The sequence below is a fragment of the Aphelocoma coerulescens genome, chromosome 1A, assembly GCF_041296385.1.
Source record: "Aphelocoma coerulescens isolate FSJ_1873_10779 chromosome 1A, UR_Acoe_1.0, whole genome shotgun sequence".
Lineage (NCBI taxonomy): Eukaryota > Metazoa > Chordata > Aves > Passeriformes > Corvidae > Aphelocoma > Aphelocoma coerulescens.
In genome coordinates this window covers 16,666,737-16,688,832 of record NC_091014.1, presented here as the reverse complement: position 1 = coordinate 16,688,832, position 22,096 = coordinate 16,666,737, and the positions used below count along the sequence as shown (strand labels likewise).

Genomic DNA, 22,096 nt, shown 5'->3' with positions numbered 1-22,096 from the left:
CAGCTTGTGGGTTTTACAACAGAAGTTGATGGTGTGCATGGATAAAGGATTAGGAATATTTTTCTCTTATTTTTTCATGTGAACAAAATTACATCAACTTATTCAGAAACCTGTTTGCTACCAGCATTTTCCAGGGAATACAATGTCAAACAGAAATTATCAATTAAGAAGTCAAAAAATTATTTTACAATATGCACGTTAAGGCGTAACGTTTTAAGGTGCATTAAACCCACCCCTCAGACTTAATTTTTAGAAGAGATTGAATCTGCAAATGGAAGATACTTTGAATAAAGTATGTGAAGAGCTATGGAAAAAGGCAAAACTGCCATTTTAGCCCTAGGTGAACATTCTCTGCTGGGAAAAACAGCAGGTTTCAATACTGATGTTCTCCAAGTACTCTAATTGCCACAGAATTTTATATGAGAATTTTAGTGTGCTGAGGGATTTGCCTGAAAGCATGCATCATTGTTTATGATAACCCAAGCCACAGGATACAAAGATAATTCCCAATAATAGTAAAAGATTATAGAAACTGAGCAATGACACTAAGGATATTTGAGTTTGAATTTCACTGTGTTAAATGTAACTCACAATATTAGAAAAGGTAACAGTTTACAACTCAGTGCAAGAAAAACAAAACATCTTTCAAGCAAATCATTACTTAAGAGAGTAAGCTAGTATTTATGCAAATACCTGGCTATGAGGTAATTTAGGGATAACCTCAAAATTGCTAAAAATAAGAACATAGGAATGGCCCAGCCATGCCATACAGCATTGATGTAAATCTGCAGATTAAGAAGAAAAAACAAACAAAGAGAGATGCGGATTACAAACCGGGGTACAGTGAGTTGCATGAAATACCATTTCCCACTGTGCTGTTGGGCTCAGAATCATGCAATTCATATGAAAAAAATTAATAAATTTTAGCCACTTCACAACTAACAATGGCCCTGCACTCAGGAATGCAAAATCAAAACTAAGAATGAACCAAAACGCCAGAGATGACACTTAAATAGTTCTCAGCTGCCTCACAGTACTGAGTATTTTCACACTACAATTACTTGAAGGGGTAGGAGGAAAAAAAAGAAAAAAACAGGTAAACCCTCAAGTCTGTGAATCTGCTGCATGGTCAGCAATGGCACAGAAGCCATGGTACAGAAGAGGAGTTAGAGCAATTAGCCCCATACTGGGCAACAGGATAAACTCTCACTCTATTATTTCAGGTCAATTAAATCTCAAATTTTTACCAATACTAAAAAGATTGCAGGAAAACAGGTTTTATTTTATGTAACAAGTACAAACACAAAGAGCTTCAAAAGGTATTCTGTTCCCTTCCCAGCTTCTGAAAATGGAGACTACAGTCTCTCTGTGAGACACACTTGGGTTTTTACTGATAACCCCAAAGTGAAACATCGCTCTGGCTCCCAGGCCCCAGAGCTTTCAAAAAAACAGCTCAAGTTTCTTCTTTCAGCTTTTATCAGAAAAATGGGCTTACCAGGTGAGGCAAGAGAACATTCAGCAGATATGGAGAAGGGACAGACACAGGGCACGGGGAGGAAAGTAGCTCACAGACCTGATGTTTTCACACTGAGCTCCACTGAAATCAAGGCATTTTGCCTCTCATCAGTATGATCCTAAAGAATGGCAAAGAGCCCTGGGGACAATAAGGACAGTAACTTCTCATCAAATATAACCACTATCAGCATTTCAGCCCCAGACAAGAGGAAACTTTGCAGAGGCTGAAGTAACCATCAAATTACCAGGACTGGGAGATGAGAAACAAGAAAGGAGAAAACAATACCCAAATAGTTCAAAATTATTTTAACAACTACAAAACTATGCTACAAGAAACCCAGGATAAACAATTTAAGTGGCTTTATATATAATTGAAGTGACAGCTACTAGTATTAGGTGTTAAATGAAATTACACTATTTAATATAACTTGAACTGTAGCACAACCCCTACTCAGATATGGCAGTTTCAACAAATTTCAGCTAATAATGTATTTTTACAAGTTCTTACTACTCCAGGAGGAGTAGGATAACTTACAATAAAGGCAATAGCAGAAGTGTAGATAGAATACCAGTCTGATAAGGCAGAAAGATTCTTCACAAAATTTGTAACAGGTTTGGCACCTCTCTCTAAACAGAAGTGGAGAAAAAACACAACTGTTAGCATTAGCTGGCAGTGGTTAAATCACTTGTAAATTACAAACAACCAAATTAGGAAACGATAGGAGTATTCAAGACACGTAACGATAAAAAGTCTTATTCAAATGAAAAAAAAATTAAACCTACTAATGTAACTAACAATTAAAAAATGCATTTCCAAAAACTAAAGTATTACCCAAGACAAAGATTATGTCTAAATTCTTAAGTATAGACAAAGAAAAAAAAAATCAACATCCTTTATAAGGGTATCCTGGATGCTAAAAGCAGTTTGTTCTCAAGCCATGTTCATATTACCCCAAAGACCACTGCACAGGTCAGTTAGTCTCACTGAAAACCAATGTACATTAACCTGACCGAATTACAAGCCACCAAGGAACAACTTAGAATCACTGAATCATTTAGGTGGGAAAAGACCTTTAGGATCATCATTGGCTTCAACCATTAACCCAGCACTGCCAAATCCACCACAAAACCATATCCCTAAATGATTGTCTCTTCAGAGCCTTCCTACCCACCATCAGATCAATGCTCCTATTCAACTTGCTGTCATCTGCAAACTGACAGGGAGCACTCCATCCTGTTGTCCAGATCATTGATAAAGATATTAAACAGGACTGGCCCCAACACTGAGCCCTGGGGAGCACCACTTGTGACCAGGTGGATGTAGCTCCATTCCCCACAACTCTCTGGGCCTGGCCATCAGCCAGTTTTCTACCCAGCAAAGCATACACCTGTCCAAGCCATGAGCAGCCAGTTTCTTCAGGAGAATGCTGTGGGAAACAGCATCAAAGGCTTTACTATAGTCTAGGCAGACAACAGCCAGAGCCCTTCCCTCCCTTGCTGCTGTTCACCAGTTAAGCTTAAAGCCAGGCTAGATCTCCTGGCTGTATCTCTGCAGAACTCTCCCCATTGGTAGCAACTTGCTGCTTACTCTTCCTAAGCCAAGCAACACAGCACATGGCTCCCTGAAGAAGTCCATCTCCCTCCTCTGTAGACCTTTGGTCTTGCTGTCACTGCATGGGAGACTGACCTGTGCTGGGAGAGGCTCATGCACAGGCACACCCAGCCAGCAAGAGCAAGAGGAGCTCTTCCTCAGCTCCCTAAAACCCTCTCATCCTTTACCCTCCTCCTCCACGCCCTTTTACTATTTGGGCAAACTGGCTAGGGAACACAAGGAGACAGGAGAGGGCTGCTGCAAGACCACCTCTGCTTTCTCTGTTGGATCACACCAGTTCTGCCTTTCCTGATGAAAAGAATGATGGTACCTCCTGCACAGAAAGTCTCAGAAGCTCTCACTCTCTTTTGCAGTAGAACTCACAACTTTTCAAGTCTTTCTTCAAGAGAGCCTCTGACTTTCTGTCCTAGTTTGTTTGGCTTGAAACTCAGCTATCCTCAACACGCTTCCTATGTGAAGTAATTAAGCAACTAGGACTAGATTTCCTTAAGCATCAGCAGCACAACCAAAGCAGCAGATCAAGTAAGTGGAATGGCACACCCAAGGCACTGGACTACGTCATGGACTCAAGCGCTGCTTCCATCTGCTCTGCTCCAGCACCCTACAACAAGCCCATAGAGAAGAGCAAGACTTGGAAATCACTGGGGACACCAGTGTTCTGGAGAGCTCTGAGTGACTGTCAGGCACCTCGGACAACAGGGATCTAGAATTTGTGGCTCACCTAGTGGAAGTTAAGAACCACCCAAAGCTTAAGTTTAATACTGTTCTTTAAAAAGTATTCTGAAGGCAATGCACATACACCACTGACAACAAGTCACAAGTATTCTCCCAAATGAAACTAAAACGAATACAACAAATAAAATACTGCTAAGTACTTACTTAATCTTCTCATATTTTCAGTCAACCTGAAAAATAATGGATAAAAGCAACTTGTTAAATAGACAACTAGTGCACACTTGTGTACATTTGATACCTGAAATACTGTTCAGAGTTATAAACTACATGTGCATAAAGCTTCATTCTTGCCTGTTACAAAATTTGCTTCTAGTAACTAATACAGTCTACCTTGCATCAGACTGAAAACAGAAGTTTAAAAGCTCTCCAGCCTAACTACGTTCATAGATTTTGGGAGGCATATGACAAAACCTGGTAAGTAATAAAAATCTTACTTTATTTCAGACAGGAGATAAACTTAAAATTTCATATTTAGTCCAAAGCATTCACAAAGCTTTTGAGGTAGCTCTGTATTTTTGGTCTTATTATTTGTTATTGAAACACTTGCTCAAACCATGTAAAAGGTTGGTTAAAAAAAGAAAAAAGTGAGGCAAAAAAAGCAACTTGTAAAGGCACCAACAATTTCTCACAATGACATTGGGGATTTACCTTCTAGCACTAAGTGGCTCTTCTGTTTCCACTGTATTCTCTTCTGGCTGAAATCTGAAGTCCTCAAGATACTCCCCAAATTTGTCACAAAACCACTTTTGGAGTCTCGAGCAGACTGTGTGACTACGCTTATCTGTAAAAGAGAAGCACTAAGTATTAGGATAATGCTAAAAGATATCTTTATCCAATGGCAGCCCCTGTTCCCACGCACCATGCTTCACTGGGAAGCAGACTTTGTACAGCTTCCCTGTCCTTCACCAACAGTCTTTGTGGAAATTTGCAATTTACTTCTGCCATTGCACAGGATCCCCAACTGCATTAAGTTGGTAAAGTAAGACTAAAAGTGACTCCTGCATTGCTCTTAGGACAGTACATGGAAGCATCTTATTACCCAAAGAGTAAAACATCCTAAAAAACAATCATTTTTAGCAAACACAGTAAAAACATTTTCTGGTTAAGAGACTTCTATGAACAAAAGACTGACGTAAATCTCAGTGCTCCTGTTGTGCTGGAGGGTCACCTTGAGAAAAGCAAGTGCAAAGCAAAACACTCCAGCAGAGAGCTGGACAATCATCTCACAGCCACAGGGATTTGACAGGAAAAGGAGGCTGAAACATAAGCAAGATTCTGCTAGAGGCAGTTTTACTTTCACTTTCCAATCACTGATAGTCTGTAAAGATTGTGTGTGTCATTATAGAACTATACAGAAAACCCCCAGTTTCTTTTTTTCTGAAGTCAGGCCTCAGAAATTATGCTGCATGTGCCACTTTCTACATATGGAATATACAGTCATAATACTACCTGGGAAGTCTTATACCACGAAATAATGAAGTGACACATAATGACACACACTTTCTGTATGTCAGTTTCAGTGGAAAAATATAACATAATATAGGGGTAACATGGAAACAGTATCAGGGTAAAAGCCTTAAGGCACAACATGTGAGAACAAAACAATCACCTGTAACTCAAAATTGTGGTCTAGAAGGAACAGACAGACTATTTGGAAACGTAGCTCAACACAGCAATGTCACAAAGAGGATACTGGTCATAATTACTCCAGGACCAAATTTAGTACATAACTCCATGAAATTAATATATTATTAAACAGAGGCATGGAAGATTAAACAGCCAATTACAACCGCCAAAATGATGCATTTAAGCTCTTGAGAAAAAGCCACTGGTGCTTAGAAAATAAATTCAACTATTTATTAATGATTTACAATGAAATCTGGAAAAAAAAAGATGGTTTACAGCTGAAACAACACTTCCATTCGAAAATAAAAATATGAGGTAGCTTCCCACATGCTAATACTTCAGAAAGTACTGAGAAAGAAGTTTTGAGTGTACAGGAGAAAAAAATGTCAGGTTCTAGTTCATATAACAGAAAGCATTGACAATATGGAAGTACAGGAGGAGAAATTTCAGGTTTAGTCCACAGATTTAAAAGCCTTAGTCTCAATCACAAGGTGTAGAGAGGAAAGTTAGTGTACTGAAAGATTGAGAATTAGACTGTTGCCTTTTCTTTCAGAAATCACTACATTATTGAATTCATAATAAGCATCAGCTTTAGAAATGTAGATGACTGCGTAGATGCCCAAAAAATTAATAGCTCTTAAGCTTACTCCTTCTCCAGAATGTCTCCTCTTTTAGAGGAAGGAAGTAGTAATATGGCTAGTGGCATAACAAACTTCTGCAATTGAGAACAAAATAGAACATTTTTCTATGTATTACACCTGTTTTCTGGTAAGTCAAGAATCAGCAAGGCACGCAAGAATGATGAAGTGAGCCAACAGGTTTCATTACATACCTAAAGGCTTTACAATACACAATAAATTCCCAGCTCAGGTACGCAAAGTCAACTACAAACAGTAAAGGCAGAATCATGTCCAGAGAGAGAAGTTGCTTGAATGGTCACTCTTATTCAGCTTCTTCAGAAGCAAAGTCTGATCTTGTAAGGATGAAAAAAAAAAAAAAAAAAAAAAAAAAAAAAAAAAAAAAGGAAGATCCAACTCAACCTTATGCTGTTAGAGATCCGACCAAGCTCACCTGTTCCATTGGCTTGTGCCTGTGGCTTTGCAGGTTGCTGAGCTGCAGGCACCTCTTCCGCCCTACAAAGAAAACAGAAACAATGTGAAATGTTACAGAGGAAGAATTTTTTCCCTTTTAGGTAAAGCAAGCACCAGAACCTCCATGGTTTCCATAGCTGAGATTATACAATCATGACAAGAGAAAACCGAGCTTACGCTCTTTCACAAGATTCAAATTATTGATTGCACTTAGGATCCTGGGAAATGCCACCCTCTGTGAGGAGAGGTGGGGTTTAGCCATTCCTGTCACCAACAGCTCAATTTCATCTTACAACTACTCAACAATGTAGTATCAAATTTCTTGCATTATTTATGCCTTTGTGTGGTATATTCAGCCATGACTCTTCCCACAGTAATAAATTAAAAGGGATTCAGTTTCACAACTTGATAAGCACTGGAGTAGAGCAAAACCACTATTTAACATATGAATCTTGAATTCTGCCATTGCTACTAGGGTCAAACACCACTCAACTTCACAAGAGGAACAGGTGTTAAGAATGATTTTAAATGTTAGTTGTAAGCTCTCAAAATCACAACCAATTTGAGAAATATCTTTAAGAACGTGAAAAATTGAAACAGCCTAAAAAACTGCAACAAAAATGTTTTTAAAATATATGTCAAGAAGCAGGCATCATTGGTCTCACCTTTCAAAATGAGTCAAGAATATTCTCATCCATTAAAAGTGAACAGATTTTTTTAAATGCAAATGCTTTTGCCATTCTGTACACGTGCAAGGCTTCAAAGTACATTTGCACACAGCCTCCAACTGCCAACCTGTCTTGAGAATACTTCAGGCTTCAGTCCCAAAGTCTTCAGTCATCCATGTAGATGTCATACAGAAAGATTTTTCTAATGAAGCAGGAGCTTTGACAACATATCACCAGCCACAGCAAGCTTTACTTGACAGGGAGTTGTATGATTGAAAAGATTACTTCTTGAAATAAGAAAGTGTCAGTTGTGCAATTTCATGATCACCCATCAGGCAATAGAGGTACTTTCAAATGTTCCTTTCATATTTTGCTCCTCAGGAAGGGAATCAAGTGAAACATGGTCAGCAAATGAAGAGCAAGAAGAGGGATCCCACTGCACTGGGCAGATTGCAGCAATACAGACGGACATACCATCCTCTCTCCTGCTGTTCCTCTAGAAAGGACATTAGGAAAAGATCTCACTGTACTGTCTGCACACGGAAAAGGTCATTACTAATGTATGCTGTCTCAACATCACCATACATCAATGAGTATGATGGAGAAACTACAGAACTTGTTACCTCCCTTCCTTCCTAAGCATTCCCAATTCTTAATGAGCTTTTCACACCCTTGTTCTTTTCTAAAAAGAACATTTAGAAGTAATTTACTGATTTATAAATTACACCTCGATATTTATTGGATGAGCTGAATTCCATGCTTTTTGCTTTGAAAGACACTTGCTTTCATGACTCGTCAGGACTTTTCCCCATGGCTTCTGCATTTGCAGCAACTCTTCTTTTCAAACTCTACCTGGAATGTCACCAGTTTATTTTCTTTAGCTAAACTTTAACTTTGATTCCTGTGCCATTTTCCCCCAGTTTCTATATAAGCCACGGGTTCCTCACCTAAAAGCTCCTCCTATTTTTGCTTCTCCCACACCCTTGCATCTCCTCCATTTCCAGCTCTCAAAAGACAGCAGTAAACATGATGAAATTTGCAGCAGCTATTATACAGTGGTGTCTTGTTTTCCTCTATCAGCACATTAGATGGTTCCAACATATAGCTGGGCATTTTCATCTGAAATCTGTCACTGGAACTGTGTTTCATTGAAGCTGAAGACATATTTAGGTGGAAAGGAAGCTTGTCATTCACAAGCAGGCAGGAGCCAGTTACTCAACCCATTCCAGCTGTGTCTTCCTTTGGCATGCTGGGATGTGTTTTCAGAAACAGCACAGCACCATTACTCCCCATGTTTCTTGGGCAAAAAATCAAGAAAACCTTATCAAGAAGTAGTTCTGCACAGAAGCCTCACTGGGCTCCATGAGGAGCACACGACAGTCGGCTCTGGCCCTCCTTGCTGCTTTTGTTTCATTTTTTTGGCAATGTCATACTTGCCATCTGCCTGTTACTCCTTCCCCATGAAGAACCTGACCTTTACGAATCATCAGGTTAATGACAGCTCATTACTGCACCTGTGAATCAGGTTAAAATTAGCCACTTCAGACAGATCCGGGCCAGGAAGCTCAGAATTCATTGTTTGGGCTTGCACACCTACTGGGAAGTTTGATTCCAAAACCAGGTCATGTTGAACCATCCAGCTCATCAAGACCACTGACAGAGGGAGAAATTATCTTTCCAACCGTTTCTGAACCACTCTTAATGCCAGAGATGATTTAAAAGGCTGAAAAACATAAATAGTCCCAGAACAACACTGTGTTCCTATGTGGGCTTCCTAACCACAGCCTGAACCTAAGAAAACAAGCTGCTTTAATTCCTCTTGGACCACACTTTCCACCCAGAAGAAGGGTGTAACTGGTCACACCAACACATCCCCAACATGAAGCTAGGTCATCTTTATGCAACTAGAGATTGCAGCCATTTAAAGCACAGGCTGTTTGAAACAGATAAGAGCAGCCTCAGACAGTGGAAGAGACAAACACAAACTGCTTTTTTTTGTTTCTCTCTCTTTTTTTTTAATATACTGAGGTCAGGGAAGCATCAATATTAATGAATATTAGAGCTGTTCATGACCAGGACACACGAACCACTCAAAAGCAATTAGCACACTCTGATGCAGAGTCCATTCAGTGCTGCCCCACAGAACAGCACCAAAGTGTTATTTTTTTGATTGCAAGTATAAGACAAAAGTTAAGGGAGCCTTGACACTGAAGACCACTGCATATTAGACCCTGAATACAGCTGCAAGTTGAGATGTATGTGAATCAACAAAGTCCCCCAAAAAACTGGATGCAGACCAGAGTTGCTGCACACAACAGGTGCAGTCACTGCCAGGATGTTCTCAGACATATTCAAAGCAATTTTCCCACAGGCTAACTCCAAATTCACAAGTGACCGACCACCAGTTTTTCAACCACTGTTGTAGAAGACATTCAAGGCTGTTAACACCTTTCCTACTGCTCAAAGCAACCTAAATGTGCATGCACTTCCATCAAAAACACATTCCAACCTCATACATGCAAAAATAAGCAGATATTTTCTTAGCCTAGTTTAAAGACATATCTTTCAGATATGCATGGCTTCTTACTCTGTAGAGCTGATAAAAAACAAATTAAATAATTTTCATGTTTTCCATCTCCTTCCTGTTAGAATACATCAAACATTTCAGAAGCCCTTTATATTCTCATCCACAAGGAAGGAATAGTGACTTATGCAGAAGCATTGTCCAACTGGTCCTTGTAAAAATAGTTCACAACGATATTAATAACAAGGTTTGCTGCATAAGTCACAGGCTGCTGGTAAGTGTTGTTGCAAAACTTTTTGTTATTTTGGTTTTGTGTGATTGTAGCTCACAATTTGCAAAATATGGCAGCAACAGCTCATACAAACTATTCCAGGTTATTTATGCATCGTTCCACTAGCAAAATGTCATAAGCTTCAGCTGCCATACCAAATGCTCGGATGTTCTGAACTGTGGAAAACTTCAACTGAGGCCACTAGATTTCTGAATACTCAGATACACAAACAATAAACACCATGACAAACAGAAACACCAATAATCCTCTTCTTCCACTCCACCCTCTTCCCTGTGCACAACTGCGACCTTTACGAAGGAAGCCCATGATCTTCACTAGAGAAAAAAAAAATCAATCTAGATTGTGAACTTGTTTTCTCGTTGCCAAACATTTTACACCATGTTTTATACTGCCACATGTATTGATCTGCCTCACAAATACTTTTGAATACTCAACTTTTAAAATAATTTCTTTCTTATACCACAGCATAGTTTGGTTTTCATTAGCAGTTGAATTCTGCAAGCAAAAAGAACAGTACATGCAAACCCCAGCCTTCAACTAAGTACCACAAAGCTGCTCCCTCCCCTACCATATGAATATCTATTTTTAAAGTGTGCAAACGATTACCTTAGAAGCAGGGTGAATTTGACATAAGCGGATAGAACTTTCTGCAGTTACTTTGCTTAATAAAATTAAATTTCCATCAGGCATAAATTCAGCCTATTACATATTTGACTATGTAAGCCCACATTTCACCTATAGTCCTAATAAAAGTATTTTTAAATGTCCACAGTGAAGTGCAAATGTAGTAAGCAGTGAAGAATTTCACACAATGAAGCACAGGTTAAGGAAAAATCATGGACAACCAAATTTTTCTCCTCCTGGGTAGAAACTGAAAAATTTTCAAAGTCTTATTTTGTTGTCACCTTACATATCCTGCCTGTCACGAAAGGGTTGAAATAGTAGTAAGACTAGTTAGAGAAACACTTGGGTAGAGAGGATAATTGGCTGAATGTAATCCCCAAGTGCAATACTCAAGCTGACAGGACTAGTGTAATCCTTAGGATATCTAAATGGGAATACAACACCCAGGGAGCCATGTCATCCTACCTTAATTTAGCAATGTCACTCCTGCTAGAGATTTGCTGGTGTCCACAATCCAACAAGGCACAGTTGTTGACACATATATTGATAAACAAAGACATTCCATCTCTTTTTTCTGTAAAACCTGTACTCATAAACTCCAGTGGGCCAGATCAGACTCTGAGTCAGCCTTATTATTCTGAAACAGAGAAGGACGATGAGTACCTTCCTGCAGAAGAAGATGGCTCCTCATCCTCCTCCAGGATGCCTAGCAATGAGGAGATCTCTTTCCCCATCCTCTGTGCACAGCCTGGAGCCCAGGCACAGCTGCCCTCGGGACAAAGATAAAGGCCTGTGCCAGCACTAAAGACAAGCATATGGAATTTGCATCCCAAGCAACTTCTTCAAGGCAGCAAGTCACAGACGTGAAAGTATCCTTTCCTTACGCATCAGTTTCATCTACCAGCAGTAGGAAACAACGCTCACTGCTTTGTACAGCTGTTACTGAGCTAACAGATACTCTCAGCATGCAATGGGTCCTCTTCAGCTGTCCACTCAAACAACAAGTTGCACCAGGGAGTTTTAGATTTGGTACTAGGAAAAATTCCTTCACCAAAAGGGGCCTCAAGCACTGGATCAGGCTACGGAGGGAAGTGGTTGAGTCACCACCCCTGCAGGTATTTAAGAGACATGTAGATGTGGCCCTTGACTGAATGGTTTAGTGGTGGACTTGGGAGTGCTGGGTTAATGGTTAGACTTGATGTTCTTAAAGGTCTTTTCCAAACTAAATGATTCTATAATGATTCCATAGGAGCAGGAGGTAGACAGACAACAGAAAGCAACTAGGCTCATATGTTTCCTATAAATAGCTCCTACTTCCATCGCTACCAGCAGACATGGACTGCTGGCCTGAGCAGAAAGATATTTTTACACTTGAGTACAGAAGGAAGCAGGAGGCTGGGAAGAGTTTGCATGGCATTGGGAAGCCGCATATCCAAGCAAAACCCTTTGCTTGTTTGCTCTTGCTTGTCACCTCTAAGTAACTGGCATGTGACCACCAATTCAGCCTGTGCTATCTCCTGATGACAGCACTCGGCGGTGAGCCACAGGTCCTGCAGCTCAGCTGAGTAATCTCAGCTATTGTCAGGGAAAATAACATGGGCAGCTACGTACACAAGTGGTCTAGACCAACCAGGCCACCAAGCAACTGCTATGGCCTTAAGATCCATGTAGCTAAGCAGACTAAGGAGAGAAAACATCAAATTTGATGCTTTGCACCATCAAGATGGATGTCCTCGAGGCTGAAAGGACCTAGGGGCACGAGGAGGTATTTCCATTTGTCATTGCAGTGGCAAGGAAAGCCCAAATTCCAGTTACTCCCATGCATTTAGGGAATTGTTGTGGCACTGAGACGTCCTTGCTGCTGCTAGAACAGGAGTAACGAGGACTGGGCAGTCAGGAGAAGACACAGGTTTTGAAAAGGCAAAGCATATGCAATGGCATGGCAAAGGCTCTGGCATTCAGTAGCTCCAGGCAGGCAAGATCCCAGAGGAGGTGCATCAGAAGAGGTGTAATGAAGAGTATCTCAACTAGAAAGTGTCATGTAGCTACAGCAGTACCAATGGCCAAGTAACTTACACGTACATGGATGTTAATGATGTAGTTTTACAGGAAAACATAAACAGCTGCTCGCTCTGTGAACTACTAATTTATTTTAAGAGCACCTAGGCTGGAAATACATGCTTTCACCAGCACTTCCCAGAGACAGACAGAGATCTCAAGTGGCTTTCAGCTTTACAGTGAAGATATTTCTCTTACCTTGTTTTAAGTACTTCATTGACTCTTTGTTCTAGTTCTAATCTCCTCTGCCGTTCCTTTTCTAGCTCTTGCCTTAACGTTTCAGCGTTTGTTTCTTCTCTCAGCTTCCTGAGCTCCTCCTCTGTTAATTAAAGAAGAAGAAGAAGATTTAGTTACCCTGAAGTATTTCTATAAGAAATTTAAAATCTAATTATGACAGATAAGGTGTGGGAGATTTTTTTTATCCATGCTATACCAAATATGTTCATCAGAAAAAAACAAGTATTCAAGGGCTAGACAGATTTCATAAAAAGCACACAGCTGTATCAAGTACAAAATGTTTCATTACAATTGTTAAGCAAGGAGGAAAACAACTCTAAAGCTTTCTTTTCAAGATGCAAAACAAGCCCTTGGTACAAGCTATCTTTATTTAAACACAACATACTCTTCATTCCCCAAAGAAATAATCAGCAGGAAAGGCTGTCTATTACTAAATCCAGTGGTCATAACAGCAACCAAAAAAAAAAGCATCTGTTTCTTTCCCTCACGTCTATGGGCAGGCAAACACGAAACCATGAACTCACATGAAGTTGTATGATGCCATATAAACCCATGCCCATCAATTTCTGGCACCAAGTCAGATGGTCCCTCTATAAGCCTCTTACAATTTTAAGAAGGTGTTGTGGAACAAGAAACTAAGTTAAAATTTTTACACTTTTCCAAGGTTATACTGTGCCCTACTAACTTCCATGTAATAATTATATATATATAAATATATTCACATATTGACTTATACAAACCCATACACACTCTCACAACATAGTATCAACTATGCATAAGGCTTTTTTGTGGCTAATTAGCCTTGCTTTTTTGTCACTGGCAGTGTCCTTGCTCATGGCCTTATTTCACTCTAGAGCTAAAATGGGGTCACTACTACTGAATTTTTCCCAGATAGGCATACATGACACATGACAAAAATAAGACTGGGAATCTCCTTTTTTTTTTTTTTACCAAAATTTACTCTACACTTTGTTCTCTGAGCTGGTTTTTAAGCTCAATCATAACAATCAATAGTGGAACAGCAGGTGTATTTCAAGTTTACAACAAACAAGACCAGAAAATACTTGCTAATTCCACTATCATCACAGACACAGGGGTTCAGGCTTTTCACATTGTTTTACAAGATTGGTATACTATGCTGTACCCTCCAGAGGGTTGTTATACAACCTCTTTTGTTTCTTTTCACATACTGCCATCTAAATCTTTGATAATCAGAGAATTTTGGTGTCTGAGCCTCTCTGACTCCAATCATTATGCTTCTTGAGAAGGTCTGAAGCTGTAGTGCAAATGTCCAGAGGAACTGATACAATCTCCATGCCCTACAGGAGGCCCTTGTGCAATGTGTCCAATCACTTAATCTGCTGGTGGGAGATTGTCCTGCAGCAGTAAGAGCTTTAGAGCACAGAATTAGGAGAGATGGGAATAAGATACATGAATCAAGGGGACAACATGACAGCTTCCACCGTGAGGCTGCAGACTGAACTCCACCAAAGAGGAAGGAGTGCTGTTACCCATCTCCCCACTGAGAGATGGTTAGTGACCCTGGGAAGAAAAGCTGGAGCACAGAAACCACATTATCCTCCAGCAACTAAAACTGAGAATCCCCAAGGGTAGGGTAGGGAAATGTCACTGTTGCAGCAGGTATTGTCTCTCCTGTAAATAAATGGAAAGATATGGATATAAGGGCAGACTTATACATGGAGCTGTCCCTAATTATGTATCCACAAGGAATTTTAAATCCAACAAGAAAACTACATTTATAATTAGTTCACCCTACTTTCAAGGGCTTACCTTGTTCTAGAACAAGGGCCTGCACACAGCTGAGGGGAAACATCTGTTGCACTTCAAATGCACTGGAGCTTGTGCAATATCACGAAGATATCACAGAAAGTTCCAAAGCTTGACAGAGATGTTATCTTCTCAAGACCATTAAAGGGAAAAAATTCTTCATTACGCATTTTTTGTTTTATTAAAGAGGAAGTGACTATGCATTTTGTGTACATAAGAAAACCACACACATTATAAATTAACCTCAGTGTCCTTGAAAGTCAGATCTTCCAGCTTCCTTAATTCCTGTTGTTCTGACTGCACTACATTTTGTACTACTAAAACCAAAACAAAAACTCCAGAAATTTGACCACTAAGAGGACAAGCAGTGCCAAATATTCTTTATGGAAAAAGGCAGAGTTAAAGGGTGCACAGTGAATGAGGCAGAACTCCTATAAAACAAACCAAAAAAAGGAACAACATCCAATCCTTAAGGACTGTCATAGCTTCACATTTCAGAGCATTTCCTAACTTTCCCATACATGACTGTAATTCAAATCCACCCCACTAAGTCCTTAAAGCAGTATTTGTTGCTACTTTGGCAGCAGTGTGGTCTGGCACTGTAAAACCTTCGTGTTCAGTTAGTTAAATACTCTTAGATCTGCTAAGCAACAGAAGCCACAGAGAGGGGAAGGGGGGGAAGTTCTTCCTTGCTCTGTCCCCTGAAATAATCTACCATTTGGCCAAACTAAACTGCACTTTCAGAGCAAATTTCTCTATCCCTGAAGAGTCCTCCTGCAGAATGAGTAAAGTTGGCTACAAAGAGCAGAGGTCACAGACCCCTGAGAAGAATCCCTAAGAACATTTCACCATGGTACCTATCTACTGAGTTTTACAGATGAGTACCCTCCTTGATGATGAGAATGGAGTGCTCCTTGGATTTCATCTTCAGACAGTCAAAATTCAAACATCCTCCCCACTCTGCACACACACAAAAGGGTAAAACATAAAAGGCCAAGCTTAGCTTCCAGATTAATCAGCTTCTATAATTTCCTTCCCAGGCATATTCATCACAGCCCACTATCTTCTCTGGGGCAAGAAACATTAAAGTCTCGCTAGAGGCTCAGGGCATGTCTTAGCTGGACATTCAGGTGAAGTGAGCAGCCACAAAGGTGACCTGGTTAGAGGGGGGAAATTACTAAAAGAAGAAAGTGTCTGCTGAAATACTGACAGAGAAAATTCTGGCAAGCCTGCGAACTAGGCCTGGGAAGCATTGTTGAGAAGTGCAGCTGGCCTCTCTGAAATGCATAGCCAGGGACCTGGAAACCTGAGACACCCTGAGATAATGGTGATAAGCACAAAAGCAAGGAACCACAACAGCCGCTTATCACCTGAAAAGGTGAAAAACAGTCTGAAAACAGGGAAAACATCCTGAGAAAGTAAGACTTGGTAACTGCCATTGGCTGTTATATCTGCAAGAAAAAGAAAACAGTCTAGAAAAATAATAATTGGCCTGAGAGAACAGAAAACAACATTTTTTCGGGGTGAAAAATAGAAATTAGCAGCATCTATTGGCTGCTGAAGTGGTAGTGTACCACAATTCTTTCTCTATGATACAACTTAATTTTTATCGAAAACAAGACCTCTCCCTCCAAGAACTTCCCATGCTGCAGACGTTTTTCCTTTCCTGAACAGGCTGAACTCTTCACACAAACTTTCTAAGAGATCTTGGACCCTCACCCAGGACAGTTTGGTTTGCCCTCCCACATCTGGGATGGTTTGGCCCATTCTGACACCTGTCCAATAAGCTTGATACTGGTATTAATGTAAACATTTGCATAGCTGCATATAAATAAGCCACCATAATTACATTTTCTGTGGTTTTACTGGAAAGTTTGCTTCATTAGTGAGAAGTTTGTCGTAGCCTGTAACAGTACACACCTACTTGGTTGCTGCCATACTGTTGATTGCTCCAAAGAATTTATACAGCTCAATATATATATTTTATATATATATATATATATATATTTGAGCTATAAATCATAGGTATAGTTGCTAGCAGTGATTTTTGTGGCAATCTGTAGTAAAGTAGAGAACTTAGAGCAAAAAGCCTCCATGCCTTTGAGTCATACAGAAGCCTATGAACTCAGTCACAACCTCTAAATACCTACACACACTGGGTAACTCTTTAAGTTGTGACAGCAGGTGTGACCGTGAAAAAGTGCTTTAAAAGCTCTCTTGCAAGATGTGTAGAAAAGCAGGACAATATCTGGATGCTACTGCTCTTTTAAAATGAGCTATAATAGTCTGCAAGACAATACAACAATGGTGTTTCAATGACAATAATTATTACATTTATTATTGCACTGTAAACCCTAAGAGAACTGACCCCAGAGTAAAGACCATCATCAGTGATGCATCTCACAGGTTACCAAAAAAATCTTATCCATTTCAGTTTTTCTACAGCATTTTATCCTCTATGAGGTGTAATGGAACTGTCGCACCTGAACTCCAAGGATCTGACAATTCAAATTTAAAGATTTAACATTTCAAAAAGCTTAGTTGATACCATGTAACTGCTAAAAGACAAGCATTCAGTGCTGTGTTGTCACCACATCAGCCACTAGAGCAAATGAAAAATTTCATTTTTCCTCAGAATATTTGCCTGTAAGAAATGTTCTGATAAAAACCACTTAAATACCGAAGTATTTAGCTCTGGTGAGACTGAACAGAATGTCAGTAGTGTTTAGAAAAGGAGGATGATACATCAGGCTAGAAAGGCGTGGCAGAAGGTTGGCTTTCTAATTCAACATTGCATGTGCAGTAAAGCGGATGTTTCCCTTAATCCCAGGATTGGCGGTAGATTAGGGAGCTCCTCATAACTGTTTTATGTAACACCATTTCTTCCTAGACCTACAGGTATGTTGCAAAATCCCCCTCTGGGACAAAGTGACCAAAAACTTCTTTCAGAGCAGAGCCAGAGACTGCCAATCAAGGTTTCTAGCTACCAATTCAGTTTAGTGTTAAATCTAAGGAAACTGAGTTAAAAACTAGAAATAGCAAAAAGCATGCATGCACCCTTTCATATTTACATGGGGAAACACCAGTACTTAACAGGACAAAAATAACCCTTCTACATGTATGTCAATCACGGTAAATCTCCCTACAACCCTTTGAACATTACTGGAGTTCAAGTCTGTTATTTAGTTGTTACTAAACATACTAAATCCAATCACACACTTTCAGTCTGGATCTCAACAGTGGTGCTGATACAGCCAGACACTGCGAGTTGTCTCCAGTGCAGGCAACTTCCACCCTTACCAGACTCCCAATTCCCATGGAAAGCTAGTACGTTAACTTTGTCCCAAGTAAACCGACTGTATGACACTACTAGCAAAATGTCAGGAGTCTGAAAACAGATCAGTTTTTATCATCATAGGCACCGAGGAGCTTTTAATCTTCACCTTAAAAACCAGCAGCAAATGGCAGTGCTGTGAAAGACATGGAATGGCTCCACCACTTTATGGAGCTTTATCGCGTGATAAAGCAAAGACAAACAAAGAACATTGTCTGACCAACAAGCAGTGATGGAGGAAGGAAGCAATGGAATTCCCTAACCTGTTTTTTTCCTGCTTACAGTTACTCTGCAATTTACATACTCCTCTGAAGACACGTTCACAATTCATAGCTATAACTACATACAGTTTAATTGTGCACTGTTACCTGTTGTTCTTCTAATCCACGATTCTCCTCCTCCAGGACATATGTTTTTTCCATCAGTGACTTGAGAACCATGGAGATTGCCAAAGAACTTATCATAAATCTACCCGAAAGATTTCAGATAAAACATTATCCTTCGATCCCAGACATTGTGAGATATTCTACTTCTTTGCATGCCTGATACTTGACAAAGTGCTTATTTAAGCCATCACTCTTGCAGCTCCACTTTATTAACTGTCCTTTCTTCTTTAAGTCACCCCTTAATTCATGTCATCTTTCATGCTTGGGACTTCCACACTTCACTTGGGAATCCCAAAGTTCCCTGCTTAGGAGGATTACTCTTGGGATTTTATGAAGGAAGACCTAGAAATGTTCTTTGTCAAAATGGATACCAGCATTCTTGTTCTCCATAGCTCTTCTAGAGCTGGACAACCAGTGGTCTGGAAGAATTCTTCCTATTTTTTTTTTTTCCCCTTCCCCCTCTTTTGCATTTGTGAACACCTTGATTTGTCAATTTAATAGCTTTCCCTTGCGGTCAGGCTTCTTGCTTGTTTGCATTAATTGCTCATACAGAAAACATAGCAAAAAGGATTTTCTGATAGGGATATTGGTGTCATAAAAAGCCAAAAGGCAGATAGAATCATTAAAAATTAGTATCTTTACTGAGTGCACAACCTTTCCGTTCTCTGCCCTGTTTTATATAGGCATTTTGGTAGAGTGGAGGGGTGAAATAGATCAATATAAACCCCACATTTTCAATAGCACCCTCCTCCAGCTAAATCTGCACACATCAAAACAAAGAATTGACCTGTCATATTCAGGACCAGTCATGACAATTTCCTTTTAAAAACTTTAACACAGGTTTGGCAGTTAAACAATTGCTTTTTACTTTGTTTTGCTTCCATCATTATTTTGTGCCTCTCTTTACTCTTTCAAAGATAGAGCTCCTGCTCCAGTACTCACACTAAGCAGAGCTTTAGAGGACCAGCTTTTGAGTCTCTTTGCATACGCCTACAGGGCAGGGAGCAGCGTGGGCTCCTGCTCTGCTGATAGGAAATAAGCCAACTCTGATCCAGAGACAGTGGAGGGAAGGCAGAGTATGAACCATCATCCTCTCTCAGTCAATTAATACTCCCTGGTACTATTCTCCCCACCTTAACAGCAAGAGTTTAATACAAAGTGTTCTCTTCCATGTGATGAGGAAGACCAATTTACAAAACACATCATATTTGACAAAGTCTTCTTCCTCTGTGCAAACTGTTCCAGTCTCCTCTCTCACCATTCCTGTTATGTCCTACTTGGAGTGGATGAGGTTAGAAAGAACTAAGATGCCATTGCTAAGGCTCGTACAGAATAGTTATGCTCACTACCGATTAGTAGGTTTATATTTACCTTTAGTGCTTTCAGTGGAGCATTATCATGTTGTAATAGACACAGTGTTGGATCATTTCCTCTCCATTATGGAAAGATTTTAAATTACACTTCCTGAAAATACAGCTTACTGAGACAGATCCCCTTCTCAAAACATCAAGTGGAAAGTTTGCTATTGCTACATACACTTAAAAGGTCAGCTTAAGAAGTCATGAAAAATAGTGCTGCTCTATGAATTTACAGAAATTTCAGAGAATAAAAATGCCAGAAGTGTTGCAAAACCCACCTAAAATACACAGAGCTGCAAAAAATGTTGTCTTTATTGCAGGAATGGTTTTCACTCTCTGGTTTTGGCAGAAGTGAAACTGTCTATAAATGTTGAAATAACGTCTGGCTTAGGAATAGCAGCAGGCTCTTCCAAGGCTTTTGTGTTACTAAGCTGAGCAAGGAAATGCAGGTTCCACGTGGGGCTCCCAAAATCTCCTTCCCAATTACACAAAAGGAGAGGCACAACAGTGCTGACCATTGCTCTGCCTGGGTTTTCGCACCCTCTCTGCAATTCATGAAGCCAAGCTTGGCACACAAAAAAGGCAGAAACAAGCACAGCCCATGTACATAACACACTGTGTAGGTGGTATCTGTTCAAGGCTCCAGAGGAGCTCAAACAGTACATCCCTCTGAGCACTGTGCTGCATTTTGGTTCATCAGTCCCATGACAAGGCGGTGTGACAATAAGAGATCCTCCAACATTCAGGCATCATCACCTACATCATCAAGTACATGCTTCATGCAATGACAGGGGCAGATTGCACAAGCCAGGCTCAGACCAAGGATCAGCCCAGGACTCCAGCCTCCTGCTGTACTGAGATGGAGTCACATCCTTTCCCTCTCCCCTGGTCTCAGGAACCTCATGCTCTTGGAAGCCAAGTTGAGAGTGAGCCCAACCTATCTCCTCCACCAGTCAGAACAGAGTCCTTGAAGATAAGAAATGGAGATCCGAAGGCTCATTAGTCTGTATTGAGGCCTCTTAAACCCCAAACAAGTGCTCTACACTGCTCATGATTGTCTCCTCCAATGTTTCCAGGAAAATGAAGCCTGAGTTTTGGAGGGTTTTTTTTCTCTGTCCAGGAAGGTTACAAATTAAGTCAATATACATGGTATATAATGTAAGTATCTCTGGGTATAAGCCAAACCTTTACATACCTCTTAAGAAACTTTCTGTAGTTTTCGAGAAGTCGCCCAGTCAGAAGTCAGACCCAGAAAAACTTTGAAATTTGTTAATAAACAAATGAGAGCAGCTCTGGTGAAGAGACAGCTCTACAGCAAAGCCTGGACTCACATATATTTACTGCAGCATCTGTGGATGCCCAGGATAAACACTCAGGATCTCCCACCAGTCACCACAGGCAAACCAGTCCTCATCAGAGGAACTCTACAATCTCAAAATAGACAGGTAAATCTCCCAGGGACACCTTTTTAGTGCTAGGGAGTCCAGGATTTTAAACTGAAAGAAAGGAAGATTAGACAAAGGAGTAAAGGATGTGAGAAACTCCAGGTAAGCTCCAGTGCCACAGCACCCTCAGGGCTCACCAGCATCAGCACACCTTATTTTAGAGCCCATGGTGCAGCAACAGGATCCCTTGGCCAAGGGCTGACCATGTAGCAAGGAATGGCTATTACGGCCCACAGCTGGTATATGGGTCTCTCAAAAAAACACAACAGCTGCTTACTCTCTTGCCAGGGTCTTCATCTGCTATGTAAATCAGCTCAAATCAGCTCTAAACTCTGCTTCAAGGTTTCTTAACATACGGTTCAGATTACAGGCTACTAGATCAGTAAGAAAACAGCAAAACCAATGTAGTGAATCTATTTTTCTGCTCTTCTCCTAGCTCTGCTACTGCAGCTGGTGTGACCCTCACATCAGAAGAAATTACATCAAAGGTATTTTGACACAGCTGGTAACTGGACAATTACTGGGACTGTTTGAGGAGGTACTAACACTTCTGTACAGAGCTGGACTTTTCAGCATAGGTCTTTTGCTGGTCACAATCACCAGCACACACTTGGTCTCCGATGTTCAACACTTTCTAACATTCCAGTTCTGCCTGAGAATCATGTATGGTTTTCTAGAGCTCTACTTCCATGAGGTCAGTATTCTGCTAGGTTGTTCTTACAAAAAATCATCAGGTCATTTACACCAGAGAGGGGGAGCCAGAGAAAATATTGCAGAGTTAGTCACATAAATGGTTCAAAAAG

The 22,096-nt window shown here is 40.3% G+C and overlaps 1 protein-coding gene across 1 annotated transcript in view; it reads right to left on the bottom strand.

Moving 5' to 3' along the window:
* The window catches only part of GRAMD4 (GRAM domain containing 4), a 79,311-nt gene that overhangs the window by 15,953 nt on the left and 41,262 nt on the right, over nucleotides 1–22,096 (bottom strand). Inside the window, exons 4-9 of the mRNA XM_068995395.1 lie at nucleotides 12,944–13,064; nucleotides 6,560–6,621; nucleotides 4,511–4,643; nucleotides 4,007–4,032; nucleotides 2,051–2,142; nucleotides 694–785 (exon numbers count right to left, since the gene is read on the bottom strand). Coding sequence (XP_068851496.1) covers nucleotides 694–785; nucleotides 2,051–2,142; nucleotides 4,007–4,032; nucleotides 4,511–4,643; nucleotides 6,560–6,621; nucleotides 12,944–13,064 — 526 coding nt within the window. The remainder of the gene's footprint in view (nucleotides 1–693; nucleotides 786–2,050; nucleotides 2,143–4,006; nucleotides 4,033–4,510; nucleotides 4,644–6,559; nucleotides 6,622–12,943; nucleotides 13,065–22,096) is intronic.